General features: G+C 36.8%; 4 protein-coding genes across 4 annotated transcripts; 3 read left to right on the forward strand and 1 right to left on the reverse strand.

Moving 5' to 3' along the window:
* Positions 1–3,085: 3,085 nt before the first annotated feature.
* Positions 3,086–3,397, reverse strand: LOC126630288 (uncharacterized). Its single transcript, XM_050300379.1, has one exon. It carries the CDS (start codon positions 3,395–3,397, stop codon positions 3,086–3,088), a length of 312 nt encoding a protein of 103 aa, XP_050156336.1.
* A 2,557-nt stretch (positions 3,398–5,954) lies between these two features.
* Positions 5,955–6,778, forward strand: LOC126630289 (uncharacterized). The gene is made up of 3 exons (XM_050300380.1): positions 5,955–6,062; positions 6,309–6,705; positions 6,752–6,778. Exons 1-3 carry the CDS (start codon positions 5,998–6,000, stop codon positions 6,776–6,778), a joined length of 489 nt encoding a protein of 162 aa, XP_050156337.1. The 5' UTR covers positions 5,955–5,997.
* A 1,701-nt stretch (positions 6,779–8,479) lies between these two features.
* LOC126630438 (pentatricopeptide repeat-containing protein At2g29760, chloroplastic-like) lies at positions 8,480–11,002 on the forward strand. The gene has a single exon (XM_050300572.1). It carries the CDS (start codon positions 8,660–8,662, stop codon positions 10,529–10,531), a length of 1,872 nt encoding a protein of 623 aa, XP_050156529.1. The 5' UTR covers positions 8,480–8,659; the 3' UTR covers positions 10,532–11,002.
* Positions 11,003–15,185: 4,183 nt separating this feature from the next.
* Positions 15,186–17,164, forward strand: LOC126630443 (sorbitol dehydrogenase-like). The gene is made up of 5 exons (XM_050300577.1): positions 15,186–15,418; positions 15,545–15,612; positions 15,824–16,060; positions 16,162–16,640; positions 16,810–17,164. Exons 1-5 carry the CDS (start codon positions 15,319–15,321, stop codon positions 17,000–17,002), a joined length of 1,077 nt encoding a protein of 358 aa, XP_050156534.1. The 5' UTR covers positions 15,186–15,318; the 3' UTR covers positions 17,003–17,164.
* Positions 17,165–18,970: the final 1,806 nt, after the last annotated feature.

The raw sequence follows: 18,970 nt of genomic DNA on the forward strand, positions 1-18,970 counted from the left end.
TGGACGTCAAGAATGCTTTCTTGCATGATGACCTTGAAGAAGAGGTTTATATGAAACTTCCTTTAGGTTATTCTCAATCCAATGACACATATTTGGTGTGCAAACTCCACAAAGCAATCTATGGTCTAAAACAGTCTCCTCGAGCTTGGTACGGTAAGCTTAGTTTTGTTCTTGAACAAGTTGGGTTTCGTAGGAGTTATGCTGATTCCTCAATGTTTGTTCGAACTAACTCAGCGGGAAAATTGGTGGTGCTCATATATGTGGATGATCTTATTGTGACTAAAGATAACGTTTCAGAAATTACCTTCCTCAAACAATATCTCAGCAACCAATTTGCCATCAAAGATCTTGGCAATCTCAAATATTTTTTGGGAATTGAAATGGCACACTCTCGTAAAGGTTTCTTCTTAAATCAGCGCAAGTATGTTCTTGATCTTCTTCAAGAAGCTGAAATGATGGATTGCAAGCCAGCTCGAACACCTTTGGCTACCAATCTTAAGCTGGAACCTGATGGTGATCCAATCATTAATCTGAGCTACTATCAGAGAATGGTTGGCAAACTCATCTACCTTACCATTACACGTCCTGACATCTCTTATGCCATGAGTATTGTTAGCCAATTCATGCATTCTCCAACCATGGCTCATTTCAAAATTGTTCATCGCATCTTTCGTTATTTAAAGGGTTCTGTTGGATGCGGAATATTGATGAAAAATAATGGACATACATAGATTTCAGGATACACCGATGATGATTAGGCGGGCAACTCCATTGATCGTAAATCCACCACTGGTTTATGCACCTTTGTGGGAGGCAATTTGGTTACTTGGAAAAGCAAGAAACAAAGCGTTGTTGCAAGGTCTAGCGTCGAGGCTAAGTATCGCGCCATGGCCTCTATAGCCTGCGAACTCATTTGGCTCAAGGGTCTTCTCCTGGATTTAGGCTTCTCCCATAGTCAGCCAATGGCTATGTACTGTGATAATCAGGCTGCGATGCACATTGCATCAAATCCAGTTTTTCACGAACGCACAAAACATATAGAGGTTGACTGTCATTATATTCGAGCACAAGTTCAGTCCAACGTTATCGATACCTACTACACACGAAGCCATGATCAGCTCGCATATATTTTTACTAAATGGATATCTTTCACTGCATTTCAACGGATTTTGTTCAAGCTTGGATCAATCAATCCTTTTGATCCAGCTTGAGGGGGAGTATTGGAAGAAAAAGTAGTACTGTCTGTGCAGGCTTTTCAGCAGAAAAAGTAGTACTATGCACTCTGCATCATGGCATTAGCTTGTGCAGCATGGCATCAGCTTTTTCAGCATGTAGGCTTTATCTTTTGTCCTTATTTTAAGGGATTGTAACTAGCTGACTAGGACTAGGCGTAAATCAATGAGCCATAGGTTTCGGTTCATTTCTTCTTGTATATATATTCTGACTAGGACTCTTGTACAATTATGATGTTGCATGAATATTGAAACTCTCAACTTACAACATATGTAAATGTTATTTCTTTGATGTTATTTTTTATTTTTTGCAGTTGCCTCTTTTGAATAAATATTTGTGCTTGAAAGTCTCTTATATTTTCTGTGGATAGAGTTGGTAGTTTGCAAAGGTATAACTTCTTTGTAGTAAAGGTGGTCAAGTTTACTATATAAATGTCGAGGTCATGTATGAATCAACTAATTTAACGCGTTCATGAATAGTATCCGTCGTTTTAATCTCATAATTACATAATTAAAAGAATTTTTTTTTTAGAAAGATAATGAGAGAAACATTTTTCCAATGTGAAATAATCCTGTCAATCTGGTCGAAGGCGGACATGTCAATTCACAGTTAAGGTCGATTGGCTTCTTATTTGAGTCTATGACATGCATGTTGAACCATCTCTCACAATTGACACCTAATGAAGTTAAATTGTTTTATATTGAATTGTACCAAATATGTAAAACCCAAAATCAAAAAAATTGGTAAACCGTGTTGAAACCTTACGAAGTAAGTAATATTTATATTAAATAGGTTTATTACTAATTGTATGGAGACCTTCTATAAGGCTTTACTCTTAATGAATTTTGCAAATGGTTAAGATAGAAACATTATTGATTTGGATTAGTGAAGGTGTGTCTTAAACTTTGTCAATCCATACCAAAATGAGAAATGCTAAGGGGACTACTTCAAAAGTGAGAATCTCTACCATATCACAGTTTAACGTCAATTCACGTGCCAATATGTGCAAATGGTAGAGAATGAAGAATCTTACTTTTAAGAAAGTCTCCTTAGCATTTCTCTACCAAATTATAGTTATGGCTCTACGTCTAAATCCAAAAACATACTTCAAATATGTAATTACAAACACGTAAAAATGCGAAATTGCACATATTAATATTTCGTATTTTTAAAATGTGCGTTAGAACGGTTGAATTCTTTCTCGATAGAGAGCTGCTGGCGGCTAAAGCCTTTGCTCTCGTCTTTCTCACCTGCACGTCATATCCTTTTCGGCGTTACCTTACTCACCTAACAATTATTATCGTTTTTAATTGTTTGAATTATTTTTCTGTTATTCATAAGATTTTTTCTTCTTCCTTCACCGAATGATTACTCAAGGACCTGTCGTCCCAGGCAGAAATAACCAAAGATAGGAATTAACAGGAATAAAACAAAAGGTCGTCAATTAATGCATATTATTAATCAAAATTAATCCAATTTAAGAATTCAATTTTATGACATGAGATTTCCTTATTAATGCAAAGAACAAAAGAACTAAACATAAACAGTTTCGATTTCCTTGACATTTTTTCTTGTTCATGATGCATAATATACAGGCTAGCTGGGCTCGTAGGAAATCTGTGAGAGTAAAAATCTCAGAGCCTCTAACGTACTTAGCCGCAAAAGAAACACAAAAGTATTGGGTGTTTTGTTTATTTGAAATTTAAGAAGAAAACATAAAATTTAAACTTTCCTAAGAAATGAAATTTATGATTCTCTATATATGTTACAACTTACAAGCTGCTACCATGCTACCCGATGATCAAATTGAAAGCTTCAATTTAAATTGATGATATATCTACACCGCTGATGATCATTCGGTAGGAGTGATCTTGATGACTAGTCCAGGGAAAACATCGTCCGGATCATGGATATGAGGGTTGCGCTCCACGATGTATGGGTCGCCGCACTTGTCACTGATGGTGTGGAGTGTCTCACCTTCTCCGACGACATATATTTCATCACACGGCCGGTTGGTCATGAAGTCATTGAAGTGTTTCCCTCGAACCAAGTCGTCGTTGTCTGGCGTAGAACTGTTCTCTCTGATGGAAGCAAACAAGATCAAGGCTAGTAGGGCAGTGGCGCAGTACCATGAGGCCGCATCTGCCAGTTTTCTTGATGCCATATAAATATTGGGGCTTAGAGAGAGAGAGAGAAAAAAGATGAGATATATGAGGTGGTGTGTTTTTGATGAAACAGAAAGAGGTCTGAGTTTTGTATTTATAGGTATACGAGGAAGAAAGAAAGGTTTTTGGTTGTTTGCGTTGGGAAGAAGTTGGGTTCAACGTGGACCTGGATATAGTATTTCTTTTTTTATATATTAAAATAAAAATGAATCATTCATCACCTTCCTTGGCTAGCTACTATTGATTGAATTACTGAAAAGGACATGATTGGTTTCAGAGTTTTATATACCTGGATTCTAATTTTTTTTTTTTTTTCAATTTTTCAATTTGAGAAAGAACCTTCATTTGGTTAGGACAATTAGAAACAATTTCTACTATTTTGGCATGTGGGATTTGGCTATTGGTCAGAGGGGCTGCAACGTAGGGGTCGGACAAGAAATATATATTAGATATGGGGTGAGTCATGACTCATGACTATGAATGTTACATAACTATATGATGTTGTTGTAAAAGTCGCTAAGAATTTAGATATAGATGTATTAACGGTCCATAATTAAACATACTGACATTTTCTCTTAACTTGTATCTTATTCTATTATCAATTTTCTAATTAGAATCTTATGAAGGCTGGATAATTAAACAATTGATTTATGAGGAGTTTTTGTAACTGAAAAATTGAATTTAATAATTAAGAGAATTATAGAATGGTAGTGGCGGAAAATGTGGGGTGGCAAATAGTGTGGGAAGAAAGTGGCAAATAGCGTGATGAAATGGAGGCAATGGAGGCCTTCCCCACTCACCACCTAGACAAAACCTGTAACCATCATGTCATGGTCAAGCAACTAACATGACTAACCCAAAAGAAAGCTTCAAACTTGTGCTTTGCCATGGCTAGGTAGACTTTTGACATTCTTGCACCAAATGGGTCTTTGAGACCATTTGGACTTTTGCCTCCTTCGTGTCCAAATCCTTGGTGTATTGGACCAGCTGACCAAGTCACCCCTTTCCTCAAAGAAAAGCCTTGTGGAATGGTGTTTCGATTCGACTATGTCACGAATAAGACACTTTTTATAAAAACATAAGTGTATATTTTGGTTTCATTGAAGATTCAACTATGCAAACGGATCCCCCATTTGACATTAGAGTTGTACTAATCATGCAGCACTATACAATATATTCTCCTGTCCTCCATATACCATTATACATTAGCAATACAAGGGACCAAACTATAGCATCTTTCTTTTTCTTTCTTTTTATTAGGGCGTGGACCGGTGAACCAAATAAAAACCATCATTCCCCATTTCCCAAATCCCCAACTAAATCAAGAGAAGAAAGGTTTGACATTTTGAAGGGTTAGGGTTCTAGGGTGGATCATCAATCAATGTGAGGAGCATGCTTGCACCCATGCATTTAATCAGTCGGTAGAGAGTTGATCTGTTCCCGATGCAAGTGTGTTGGTAATGTAGAGATGCAGCCACGAAATTTATGAAGGGTTTAATTTGTTTGGTAAAGTGGTGATCCCCATTCTATTTGAATTTGGTCAAGTTGGTTTGCAAATTTTCAATAGTTGGGAAATTATTAATTTGATTTTCAAGTTTTTCCTCTTGTCCCAGTTCAATTGGCAACCCCTTTATAAAAGCAATTTATTTTGGATAATGTTATTCACACACTCATTTTTACTTCACACACTCATTTTTACTTCTCACACTCTTTTCACCTTTTTACCGTTGAATCAAATAAATGGAAGAAGGTCAATGTCCAAAAATTAGTAAGGTTATATTGGGAGTAAAAATAAATGTGAGTAGCACTACCTTATAATTTTTTGTTGAAAGCAAATTCATTATAAATAATGAAGGATGAAGATTAATAGTGCAGGAAGCTAGTGAGCTATAGGGTCTAGGGGTGGGTTCAAAAAACCGAAAACCGAAAACCAAACCGAACCGAGGCCGAAAAAAACCGAACCGACAAAAAAACGGAACCGAAACTATCAAACCGAACCGAACCGAATCTGACCAGTTCGGTTTTGGTTTTTTAGGTTCGGAAACCAAACCGAACCGAACCAAACCGATATATATATTTAATTATTTTTTTTAATATTATAAATAGTTTAGTCATACAATCATAACAAAACATACCTTGTTGCCAAGTTGGTTTCGGTGAACCTTTTCAAGCCCCAACGCACGGGTTCGAACCTCCATGATTTCTGAGAAGTTTTTTAATTTTTTTGGAGAAATCAACAAAACCCTTTAACCCTAGCCACTAGCAGCCATACCTTTTATTTTTTTCTCATTCTCCTCCTCTCTCTCTCGTTCCCTGCCTCCTCCAGTGTAACCCTAACCCAATAACCTTCTTGCGTAGCCGAGCCTCCTCTCTCTCTCGCTGGGTCTTCAACTTCAATCGCTCTATCTCTCTCAATCTCTCAGGCGACCCACGACGGCGCGACCATTTTCCCTTATCCCTCTCATCTGTACTCTGGACCCTCTATCATTCCTTCCCAACTCCGCCGCTCTTCCGCTTCTTCGTCTTCTTCCTTCACAGCGACCTGCAAGTGTCGCTGTCTCACTCGTCGTCACTGATTTGCTCTCAGTTTCTCACCCCCATGACCTGTGACCCGCGACCTCTTGCTGTTTCGAGTCTCGACCCACTACTTCATTCCTTTGCAAGGTTAGTCTTATAATAATTTCTCTCATGTTTGTTCTACATATTTTGTTTTCAATTTGATGCGTTTTGCAGAATTTATTTTCAATTTCATGGGTTCTGTAGCTTTTCAATTTCATGGGTTTTGGTTTTACAATTTGTTTTGGGTAACTTCAGTTATGAACACTATTAGTTGAGGTTTCATTAATTTGTGAGAAATTTTGGTTCTGCAATTTATTTTGGGTATGTTGGATTAAGGATTTGGTTCTGCAGCTTTCGCTCTAGGGTTGCTAATTGCAAAACCACGGCAGAGCCTCTAGTCATGAACTTATCGGGAGAAGCTTTAGATGCGTACAATGAGGCTTACGAAGAGTTGATGAAGATCAGTGAATCATATGAGGAGGATTCACCTTGTTCGATTTTTGAAACATTCAGTGCTCAGAACCACAGTCAAACTCAAAGTGAAGAGGTGAATGGTTCCGTGGGGAATTTTGCTTTCAGTAAAGAGGAAACCGCAGGTGATGATTCACCTTGTCAAGCTTTTGAAACATTCAGGCTTCAAAGCCCCAGGCAAACTCAAAGTGAACAGGTGATTAGTTCTGTGGGGAATTTTGCTTTCAGTAAAGAGGAAACCTTAGGTGAAAAATTCCATGAGGAATTTTGCAAGCGTGTATTTGTGTTGTTTTGGATGTGCAAAATTGATTTCATTCCTGTAGGTTTTCATGTGGATGACTCTGAAGTGACTTTGAATGTGAACTTTCATATTTCCAATTTTTTTTTTTTTTTTGGAGAAGGGAAGGAAAAAAAAAACCGAAAAAAACCGAAACCGAACCGAAAAAAAAACCGAACCGAAAAAAAACCGAAAAAATTTGAACCGAACCGAACCGCTGAGAACCGAACCCAGCCCTAATAGGGTCCTTCTTCCTACCAAACTTGAGCAACATAGCAATTCGATACAAAGCAGCTAAACGATGACATAAAGATTTCTTAAGAAAAGGGAAAGTGATTTCCACACGGTCATTTTCTTATTATGCCTTTTGTGTGCAGAAGTAAAAGAAGAATGAGAAAATCATTTCATATTTTTATTAAATCAATAAGCAATTACATCAACCATACATCCTCAATTTAAGTTCTAAAATCCAAACAACGAAAAGGAAAACGAACTAAAAAATGGGCAGTATATCCAGGACCATTCCAAGCAGTTACTTAATACATATAATTAAGGGAACTTTAACGAAAAGCTCCCGGTACTGTTCACTTTAACGAAAAACCACATTTTTACACTAAAACGTCAATCCTGGTACTATTCACTTTACCTTTTATTTTGTCCTTATCATTAAAACTAAAAGTTTTCAAGCCATTTTCATTAGTTTTCCTTATAATTAATTCATAGAGAATTAGTAAACTATTTGCAGTTTTCCATTTAGAAGTGAGTTCAAGTGAGATTTCGTTATAAAAATTACAGGTATTGACAAGTTGCATTTGGATATATAACTTTGTATGTTGATGGTGGCGGCCATCCAACACTCCAACTTGGTCAAACTAGTTATCACTGTACTGGTGAATATGAGGGCTAAACATTCCTCAATAAGCAGAAGAACAAATTAAAGTTTTGATATAGATTTGGTGCCATTCCCTAAAATTGGTGTCAGCATCCACAATTATTCAGTAATAATGTCTTAAACATGACATAGATATCCAATTGCAATGAATTAAAGTGATGGCAAGCAATATAAACACATTTAAGAGTCACTGATCTCAACTGATGGCCATAGTCCTACTGTCAATTATCCTCCAAACCTATTTCAACCACATTTGAGCACTAAAACAATATTGTGAAGTGACATCTTGGTACAAATCATATCCATTTTCCACGACAGTATGACACAACTTTCCAATTAGTGTGTAATTTCCATCGTTGTGGCCACCAAAATTCTGTGTTTATAATTTTGAGGAGATTATAATGTATTAATTTCTTTAACGAATAATTCATTTTTTCTACAATTAAGTTTGACATAATTCTTTTATTTCTTCCTTCAACATAAGGGCACCAACACCATCACACTCCTATCAATAGACATGAATTATAATACTTTTGGTTACTCATTTTTTTATTAAAACAATAAACATCATCGAGATTATATTATTAACATGTACTTACAATTTTAGGAAAACTAATGAAAAAAGCTTGAAAACTTTAAGTTTTAATGATAAGGACAAAATAAAGGGTAAAATGAATAGTATCAGATTTGACTTTTTAGTATAAAAATGTGATTTTTCGTTAAAGTGAACAGTACTGCGGGTTTTTCGTTAAAACTCTGTACAATTTTTAGGTTACAATGGTATAAAAAAACATATCGGCTTGGTGGCAGCAGAACAAGCAAGTCTAGCCCATGATTTATATTAGGGGATCTTGATGGGCCAAGTTTGGACCCCAACAAGAGCTTATGCGATGAGGCAGGCAATGGGTTAAATATTTTAATTAATGGTTAACCATTCAATATATTAAGCCCAAGTTTAAACAAGATGGAAACACTACTGGCGGTGGCGGCAAAGTCGATGAACAACTTCGACTTTCTGCCTCGAATCCGATTCAAATTTAACCAGAACCGACGGCGTCACTCATGAAACTCGCGAGGCTCATTACGCGCCACTTCACCACCTCCACGGTGGTTCAAAAATCAGAGCGAGTGGCCGCCGGACCAATCACGTTGAGCTCAATCAAAGAGCTTCACGCACACCTTATCAGAACCCACCTCCACAAAGACCCATCGTCTCCCGTCTCCGAGGTTACCAGAGTTTACGCGCTATCTCCGCCGCATTTAAACAAAGCCCATTTAGTCTTCGATCAAATAGAGCGACCCTCATTTTTGGTTTGGAATCATATGATCCGTGGATTGTCACAGAGTGAGAAACCAGGTGAAGCAATTCACATGTATAATCGTATGTACCTTCAAGGATTGGCCGGGAATCATGTGACTTTTATATTCGTTTTCAAGGCTTGTGGTCGAGCTTCTGATGTTGGAAATGGGAAAAGAGTCCATGGACATGCACTCAAACTTGGGTTCGAGTCGTATCTTTTTGTATCCAATGCATTAATTTTAATGTATGCGTATTGTGGTGGTTTGGGTCTTGCGCAGAAACTGTTTGACGGAATGTGTCAGAGAGATTTGGTCTCTTGGAATTCTTTGATATGTGGATATAGTCAGTGCAATAGGTTTAAGGAGGTTTTGGGTCTGTTTGAGGCAATGCGGGCAGGGAATGTGACGGCTGATGCGGTGACGATGGTGAAAGTTATTTTGGCGTGTAATTACTTGGGTGAATGGGAGTTTGCTGATTCTGTGGTTCAGTATATTGAAGAAAATCATGTTAGGATTGATGTTTACTTGGGAAACACTATGATAGATATGTATGGACGGCGTGGTTTGGCGAATTTGGCTTGGGAAGTATTTGATCAGATGCGTGAAAGAAATATAGTTTCGTGGAATGCCATGATCACGGGATATGCAAAAGTGGGAAACTTGGTTAATGCAAGAAAGCTTTTCAATGAGATGCCGAAGAGAAATGTGGTGTCTTGGACTTCCATGATCACTTGTTACTCTCAAGCTAATCAACATACTGAGGCAGTGAGTCTTTTTCAAGAAATGATGGCAGCTGATGTGAGACCGGATGAAATAACCATTGCTAGTGTGCTTTCTGCTTGTGCCCGTGTGGGTTCACTTGATGTGGGAGAGGCTGTCCACAACTACATAAAGAAGCATGGAGTGAAAACAGATATTTATGTAGGAAATACTTTGATAGATATGTATTGCAAATGTGGGCTGGTTGAGAAGGCAATGGAGGTGTTCCAATGGATGGAAAAGAAAGACGCTGTGTCATGGACTTCGGTAATCTCAGGCCTTGCTGTGAACGGTTTTGCAGATTCTGCACTCGAATTCTTCTCACAGATGCTGAGAGAAGGTGTTCGACCAACTCATGGAACGTTTGTTGGGATTTTGTTAGCTTGCACTCATGCGGGTTTAGTAGAGAAAGGATTGGAATATTTTGAAAGCATGGAAAAGATTCATGGACTGATGCCAGAAATGAAACACTACGGATGTGTTGTGGATCTTTTGAGTCGGTCTGGAAAACTAGAGAAGGCTTATGAGTTCATACAAAATATGCCCGTTGTTCCACATGTCGTAGTATGGAGGATATTGCTGAGTGCTTGCAAGGTTCATGGAAATGTGGCCCTAGCTGAGAGTGTCACAGCCAAGCTTGTTGAACTGGATCCTTCTAACAGTGGGAATTACATTCTGTCATCGAGTACTTACGCAGGTTCGGATAGATGGGATGATGCTCTGAGAATGAGAGAATTGATGGGTGAGAGCAAGGTGCAAAAGCCATTTGGTCGTAGTGCCATCGAAATAGACGGCATATTTTCGAACTCAGAATTCGGGACTCACTTGATTGCAGATGAGCATTGGCAATCGCTTATCTGCTCAACATCGAATTGACACAGCTACTCTTGGAAGATATATATTGCAATTGAGGTTTATCTCTAAAAGTTGCAGTGTTTTCGAATTTCGATCCGATTCCTGAGAGGACAAAGTAGTGAGGGTCTGGAAAGTTGGAAGTTTCATTTCAAGTGAAAAAATGTGGCTTTACGATGGAGAGGCACGAAGTGCAGAGAAACCATTGTGTACTAGTTATACCTTCATAAGATCTCGGCTACAGAACAGTAGCAGTTATGCAGAACAACAAGATTGACCGACAGCATACGACGTGGGAAGGACCCTTCACCTGTGATATTCATTAGTGCGTGTTTGCTTATGTTTATACGTTCATATTATAATACGTAGATTGATAACATGGTAACAGAAGAAAAATTGACAAATAAGTTAGCCTTACTTACAACCAATTGAGAATATGTACATAAAAAAAAGGTTCAACGCATATGGCTTGTCGTATACACTCATCTTTCTTCACCCTTGTGCCTTTGTATTCTTTTCATTTTTTACAAGTCAATGTCCATTTCATATCACAAAACTACAATAACCATGATTTATTAATTATAATTCAGATATCTGACGTACTTCCTATCGTATTAAGAAATTAGGAATTGGGACAAACCATACATATCATGGTGACGTCTTCCTGCATGTGCACAAGACAGACAAACACAACACAAGAAGCGCCCGACTCTTGTGCCTGTAGAAACTAAATACCAAGTTGTTTTAACAAAAAAAAAAAAAAAAAAAAAAAAAAAGAGAAGTAAATACCAAGTTAAACAGGAGGTGGATTGTCTATCCTTCCATTTTCATACTCTTTTCATCCCCTTTTATTTGTGTGGTCACGGTTAAGCCACGTCAACATTTAATATTGATTTTTTATAAAAATAATAAAACAAAAAGTAATAGGAATATAAAATGTTGACGTGCCTTAACCGTAACCATACAAAACAGGAGGAAGTGGGAAGAATATGGAAATTGAAGGGCAGACAATCCATCTCTAGTTAAACAACCAATAGACCTCAAATAAATTGTTAAAAAATAAGCCAACTATATAGTAGGAGTAGCATATTCCACTCATATGGTTCGGAGGCCATTCAACCCACTACAGACCTCTGTGTCTGAGGTATGCGGATCAAAAAATTCGGAGCACTCAATTTCAATCTTACGTCTCATATGAATTCATCTTATTAACTCGCTTAACAAAAATTAAAATTTGAACAATTTAAATTTCATTGTTAAATTTCTTTATCTATCTTGAACGATCTGAATTTTTCGATCCTAAGTTCTAAACATAAAGATCGGAGTGGATTCAAATCCATAGGTCGTAGAATCAATTTTTATCATTAATGAAGCTTACATCATTAAGAAAAAGCAATAAAACGAGCATTATCTCATAAGCATGCATCCTTTGGTTCCACGCACAATAGGGCATCTCCCTTGAAATATTATTATTTAGGGTTTTTGGCATCACGAGAGACAGTTGGTGCCGACTCGTATCTGACTAGACACTTGCGTGGCATACATTTTCCCTCATTGTTATTTCTGATAAAGAAATGCTAAAAAGATATTTTTAAAAGTACGTTTTTTATATTTTTTTATTATTTTATATTTTTAATATAATATTTTATAATATTAATACAAAAATTAACGTAAAATTATGAAATGAAAAAGAATATGCGAAGAGAAAGAGCATTCTTAGCATTTCTTTTTCAGGAATCCAAATATTGACCGTACCATGACCTTTCTGCAGATAGTTGCACATTTTAAATCTCCAAATGATTCCGGGACCATCGTGTGGGTAGGTGTGTGTGATTCAACGGTTGCAAAATATCATCCCATATATTATTCACGTGGAAGTTAGTCAGTGCGAGGCGTGCAACAAAACCTGGCCCCACAACAAGAAAATTTTAGTTGCGATGGAAATACGATTAGTACATCATGTGTTTTTATGTAAGTAGTGGAATTTTTTTTTTAAGTTATTAACTTTTTAACACACATATTCCATCATTTATATAGCAACACGTGGTGATATATCATCCCGTATGATAGTCATATTGAAAAATCTCTCTCCGACGACAACAGAGAGCTCATGTGGTCCTCAATAACTTGTGCGAAACGGAAACACAAAATAATTGTAATTTAAACCAAACATGCATTATCACATAAAGAACATGCAAGACCACTTACATTTTTTTTTTTTTTTTGCGATGGTTCGTGAAAAAAAACACAACATTGTACAATTGTTTTCGGAAGGGAAGATTTATAACAAAGTACGTGACTGCATTTCAATTTAATCATGCAAGAGTATTCTTGTGTTAAGTTTGTCTGTTTGTAACACTACTAAATCGCTCTCATTTCAGATAGTGTAGGTAAGTTTTTAACAGTAGCTAGGGAACTCCTCCTATAAGCCTGGTAAGCCCATTAATATTTTTTTGAGAAAATGTTCGATATTCATTGAAGAAGAAACAACGTACAATCTACGAGGATAGGGCTCATAATGGGCCTCAATAAAAACCTTACTGAGATCAGACGAAGGGAAAAAAAATGTCCCACACAAAAATAAAAAAACGAACTAATCTCCAAAACTACAATCAAGTAAGAACTACATATTACTATCATCCATGAGAGCATCCGAGATTAATGTAAAGAAGAAAAACAAATTTCTTGCTTGTAATTAAAGAGTTGATATTGGAAAATTTGGTGAAACTCGCACTAGTTAAAGAAAAATCAGGATTATAGGATAATTAGGTCAAATTAGGTGAAATATTCAAATGTGGGGTTAAAGAAAATTTATGTATTTGATTTCCTACAATTATCTTTTGATTGATTGGTGAATCAGGATGTTTTTCTCATTGGCTACATTGTGGATAACCAAAATATTTAATCCATAAAACTATCCTTCTTTGGTCGAAAAATTAATAAGATGATTATATCCTGATTGTCCTAAATGATCTCTTATCTATTCACAAAGAAAATGATCCACATGTATTAAAAAACTGATCTCATATTTGAGGTAATTACTTTAAAGGCATACTTGTTGATTTACTGCTTGATTTTGTATCGAGCTGCTAATTTTCTCTTTAAATTTAATTTTAGCTAATTACTCTCATAATTAGCTAATTTTTCCTTGAACATTAATTTTATCCAATTACCCACCTGAACTTTTGTATATAGCCAATTCCTCCTTGCAATTAGATTTTAAAAATTTTCATCTAATTTTCTTCTATCTTGATCACGTAAATAATCGTTTAAAATTAAAATTCTGGAAAAAATTGATAGTTTTATACATGTTCGATGGGTAAATCAACAGTACCTCTTCCTTCAAATGTTTCTCTTTTTGGTTACATCATCTAAATCATCTTTCAAAGATATTACTAATCAAAATTAAATTCATTACTAATCAAAATTAAGTTCTCTGTGGGGACAACATGCAGGACAATACGGACGCCTGCTGACGTGAATCTGACTGTGCATTTCGTGGAATACACTCACCAGTCGTGAATATCTGGGAAAATCATGCATCCATATGGTACTTGCTAATTCAGTTACTTCCAAACAGAAATAATTTTAGAGAGATTATATTCACACATCTCAAATTATTTCTTCTACATTTTTTTTAATTTTTTAATATTTTCTACACACCACTAACACTTGATAGAAAAATATTAAAAAATTAAAAGGGTGTGAGAGAAGTAATTTGGGATGTGTGAATATAATCTCTCTAATTTTATACTCATATTTATGTACCGTTGAAAAATTAATTACTACTTAATAGTATTTGTGAGAAATTTTTCTGTATAACTATAACATCGTGTAGTAATTGTTCCATTTGTATCGTCATGTTATAACATGTGTATTAGGGTTTATGATAGTGCTATTCATACACTTTTACTTTCTATACACCCTTATTAATTTTTAGTCATTGATTTTCTTTAATTTATTCGATCCAACGGTACAAAGTTAAACTAGGTGTGCGAGAAGTAAAAATGCGTGTGTGGATGACACTACCTTATAAATAATATCGTGATTGTAATACTCCAAATTTCTTTTATTTGAGGTGTAGTTTACCTCCTATGAGGGATATATGCAAAAGTGCGATGTAACAGTCTAACACATGGTGGTATAAAATTTGGGAAAACCATAATATCTATAAATTGTTATCTTCACTCTAAAATTTATTAGCACTTCAAAATTTTTATTTTACACTTTAATTTTTTTATATTAAAAAAATATACTAGCGAAGAATATGAGATTTTTAGAGTACAATAACAGTTTCCTATCCTTGAGGGATCTAACTTTTAATATATACCTAATTTTCGGCAACTTTCAAAGTCACAAATGTAGTATTATATCAAGTTTATATCCTCCTATCATGTAATTTTTGACATCTCAATTACAAGTAAGCTCTTTTCGTATCAAAGGCGGGAGAAATTAAACTTCAAGATCCCAATCACGATGAAAATTCCAATCCCTAGAAAAAATGGAAAAAAGTGTGATGGTAACGGATTATAATACTTTGGTTTTGGATTATTATCGATAGTGGATATAAATATATGCATATTAGATTTCACCATATATGATTTTATAATCTATATATTGCAACTTGGACCAAATCTTAATTTTATAATTCCATATGCCCACCGGCTTCCAACCCTAAGTATAAATATTACACCAAGAACCGCTCTGTTCCCATCAGAAAAGAAACCTACTGCGTGTCTGCCTTCTTTTATTTTGGGTGCAAACCTACTCTCTGTATCTCAAACACGGAAAAAAAAAAAGCAAGCAAAAAAATGGGTAAGGGAGGCAAAGCTGCTGAGCCAGAAAACATGGGTGCTTGGCTTCTTGGTGTTAACAACATCAAGATCCAACCTTTCAAGCTTCCCAGTGTGGGTATGCACCAACCCTAAATCTTTTTATTTCGTTGCAGTTTCCTTTCGGTTTTTAGTTTTCAGACGAGATATTTATGATCATATTGGCTTACATCTTGCTCCATTTTCTTGGATTTCTTAACTTTAGGGCCCAATGATGTTCGCGTTCGGGTCAAGGCTGTCGGCATTTGTGGAAGTGATGTTCACTACTTCAAGGTTCATCTCCCTTCCATGCCCTTTCCCCTGTTTTTAATAAATTTTTTTTTTTTTTTGAATTTTTGATGATTTTAGATCACATTGTTTATTCCTGAAATAAGAATGAAATCAAAGCAGAAACATTGATAATTTTCTCTGTTATATCCGACAGCTCCGTACTAACCACTTAGGTTTTCTCTTTTTTTTTTTTTTGTTTCGGTTCATTTTTCAGACAATGAAATGTGCAGATTTTGAAGTTAAAGAGCCAATGGTAATTGGCCATGAGTGTGCTGGGATCGTTGAGGAAATCGGGGGCGAGGTGAAGCATCTTGCTCTCGGAGATCGTGTGGCGGTAGAGCCCGGGATCAGCTGCGCACGGTGCCAGCAGTGCAAAGGTGGAAGGTACAATCTCTGCCCGGACATGAAGTTTTTTGCCACCCCACCGGTTCATGGTTCCTTGGCAAATCAGGTAAAAATATTCACAATCATAGAATTTTATAGGCTTTGCGCCAGATCGATATTGCAGCATCGCAGACCTTAGGCTTGTCTGATAACCATTTCGTTTAACAGATTGTACATCCTGCGGATCTGTGCTTTAAACTCCCGGAGAATGTGAGTTTGGAGGAAGGGGCAATGTGTGAGCCCTTGAGTGTAGGGGTTCATGCTTGCCGGAGAGCCAATGTCGGTCCGGAATCAACTGTTCTGATCATCGGAGCCGGCCCCATTGGTCTGGTTTCTGTTCTGGCTGCCCGTGCTTTCGGGTCACCAAGAATCGTCATTGTGGATATGGATGACCAGCGTCTAGCGATGGCGAAGTCTCTTGGTGCTAATGACACCGTCAAAGTTTCGACAAAAATGGAAGATTTGGATGATGAAATTGCCCAGATTAAGATAGCCATGAAGTCCGACGTGGATGTGAGCTTCGATTGTGTCGGTTTTAACAAAACCATGTCAACCGCTCTTGGTGCCACCCGTCCCGGCGGCAAAGTTTGCCTCGTCGGAATGGGACACGGCACGATGACAGTCCCACTTACTCCAGCTGCTGCCAGGTATAAAGCGACTCCATTTCGTGTCCTTTTTCTAGCTTTTCTCGATAAGAATGTCCTACATCAATTATTCTTTTAGGCATTGTGGATCAATAGTGTAATTGCAAATAACTTTTGTTTCAGAGTTTTGTTTGCTTTATCTGATAATTAGGGTTTTGTCTTTTGAACACAGGGAGGTTGATGTTGTAGGAATTTTCCGGTATAAAAACACATGGCCGCTTTGCCTCGAGTTTTTGAGAAGTGGGAGGATCGACGTGAAGCCGCTCATCACGCACCGGTTCGGGTTTAACCAAAAGGAGGTGGAAGAAGCATTTGAAACCAGTGCCCGTGGGGGAAATGCCATTAAAGTCATGTTTATTTTGTGAAAGATGAGTTACGAGTTTGTGAATTTGGGATCCCATTAGAGGACAGTTGTGATGGCTTGGAAAATTGGAAATTCATCAATTTATCATGAAAAATGGAGATCAAAACTTGTTGATGTACAGAGACCATATACCTTCATTAAACCTTGGTTCCCATTTTTATTAGTTTTTTTTCTCGTTTTTACATTTTAATAGAGCCCCTTAATATCTATGAACTATATATGTTAGATGATGCCAAAAGGTTCTTGAATACGAGGCATTTTTGTTTACACAAGTGGTTTTTATTTAACACAGGGCTCACGGTTGTGGGCCTTCCCCATTTCTTTGAAACCCTAGATGTGCACAAACAAAATCACATACACTTGGCCACATTGTTGTTAACATATAAAGATAAATTAATGAGAAAAAGAGGAATTCAAAACTCAGAATTTGGAAGAAAAGTACCATCAGGCTTAAGAGTTTGTTGGTGTCTCGCATTTTAGTTGGTGATTAACCTCACTCATGAGTGGAGGATTATGAGAGGAACCAAGGTGACTAATGCACGTGTTAGGTCAACTTAAATGCAATCTAGATTAACAATCAAATACACTCGGCCATATTGATTTTAATTAATAACGATAAATAAACTTGTCCATTTAAAATTGTAGTCTTTTATCAACAAAAATCTGAGATTCAAGATTTGGACCTCTTCTAATATTGCGAGCAAGAGTACCGTTAAACTAGGAGTTAGGCAGTGCCTCGTGTTTTAGGTGGTGATAAACCTCGCTCTTGGGTCAAATGGGTTCATAGATACATGCATTGTGAGGAGGATTATGAGAGGCACCAATAAGGCTACCTATGCATAAGTTAGGTTAAGAAAAACGCAATCTATGATGCAGGAAAAAAAAAATTGAAAGCGACCCGTAAATAATATCTCCCAACTAGCTAGGATGTGTTGCACACATGTTCCAAATTAACTTCCAACTTTCAACTTCCAAGCAAGGAAACCAACAAACTGTAAATATATTATAATGCGGGTCTTACCTCAATTGTAGTAGATCATAAAAATGACTCACCAACCTCTTCCAAAACATGGCGTGGACATGACATCAACAATTTTGTAAGTCTTTCCCAACCTTTAGGAAGGGACCCAATTTTTTTAGCAAATGTGGTCACATGTTTTTTCAAGAATTTGCAAGTGTTTCTATTTTTTATTTTTTGGTTAGTAAAAATATACTTTAGTCTCTTCTGTTGGTAGAGCAACGCAACGCAACTTCGGGAAAATTGAAGCAATTCATCATCACAGCTCAGTTTCTTAATTCAAAAACATCCATTCACTTGTAATTGTGTTTGAGGAGGTCACTGAAAGGGACTCCAAGCATTTATCAGTCATCCCAACTATCCAAATTATTAAGCTGAGAATTGAAGAGATGTCCAGTGCAACCCCTCAACCCTCCACAATGGCTACTACGCAACGCGATTGACACACACACACCATGTCAAAGTGAAAACAACATGGTACGTAGTCACTAACATCATTGACACAAGATGCGGTGAATAAAACATTTAGCCACCGTCTCCTAATCAGATATAGAAAAGGCCTTCACAATGGGACAAGCTTCAAAATCTCCGGGTGTTAAAGAGAACACTAGCTCTCATGAGTTCATGATGCTTCTCTTCAATGTTGTGCAAACTCAAGATTTATTTATACTACACATGCCGGTGCATTGAAAAAGCAACTAGCCTTGTAAATGTTGGATTTTTGGATCGGCGGGCCTGTGGAGTCTCACTTTAACAACACCGATAATATCCTTAACTTTACCACCTGCCCAATCCATTAGGTGTGAGGTTTTATCACAAAAAGCATCGATATTAGTTAGAATGGGGTAATCATATTTAAACCTCATTATTTTCTTTTCACCCACCGATGTGAGATTCCAACACTCCCCCTCACGTGTAACCCCATTTAGTGGTTCACACGTAAAGATCCAC

This window comes from Malus sylvestris, chromosome 7 (genome assembly GCF_916048215.2).
Source record: "Malus sylvestris chromosome 7, drMalSylv7.2, whole genome shotgun sequence".
Classification (NCBI taxonomy): Eukaryota; Viridiplantae; Streptophyta; class Magnoliopsida; order Rosales; family Rosaceae; genus Malus; species Malus sylvestris.

Coding starts and splice junctions, on each gene's coding strand:
- LOC126630288 (XM_050300379.1), bottom strand. CDS start 3,397: ATGGCATCAAGAAAACTGGCAGATGCGGCCTCATGGTACTGCGCCACT.
- LOC126630289 (XM_050300380.1), top strand. CDS start 5,998: ATGACCTGTGACCCGCGACCTCTTGCTGTTTCGAGTCTCGACCCACTA. Junction 6,063..6,308: donor CTACTTCATTCCTTTGCAAG/GTTAGTCTTATA, acceptor TTGGTTCTGCAG/CTTTCGCTCTAGGGTTGCTA. Junction 6,706..6,751: donor ATGAGGAATTTTGCAAGCGT/GTATTTGTGTTG, acceptor TCATTCCTGTAG/GTTTTCATGTGGATGACTCT.
- LOC126630438 (XM_050300572.1), top strand. CDS start 8,660: ATGAAACTCGCGAGGCTCATTACGCGCCACTTCACCACCTCCACGGTG.
- LOC126630443 (XM_050300577.1), top strand. CDS start 15,319: ATGGGTAAGGGAGGCAAAGCTGCTGAGCCAGAAAACATGGGTGCTTGG. Junction 15,419..15,544: donor TTTCAAGCTTCCCAGTGTGG/GTATGCACCAAC, acceptor TCTTAACTTTAG/GGCCCAATGATGTTCGCGTT. Junction 16,061..16,161: donor ATGGTTCCTTGGCAAATCAG/GTAAAAATATTC, acceptor TTCGTTTAACAG/ATTGTACATCCTGCGGATCT.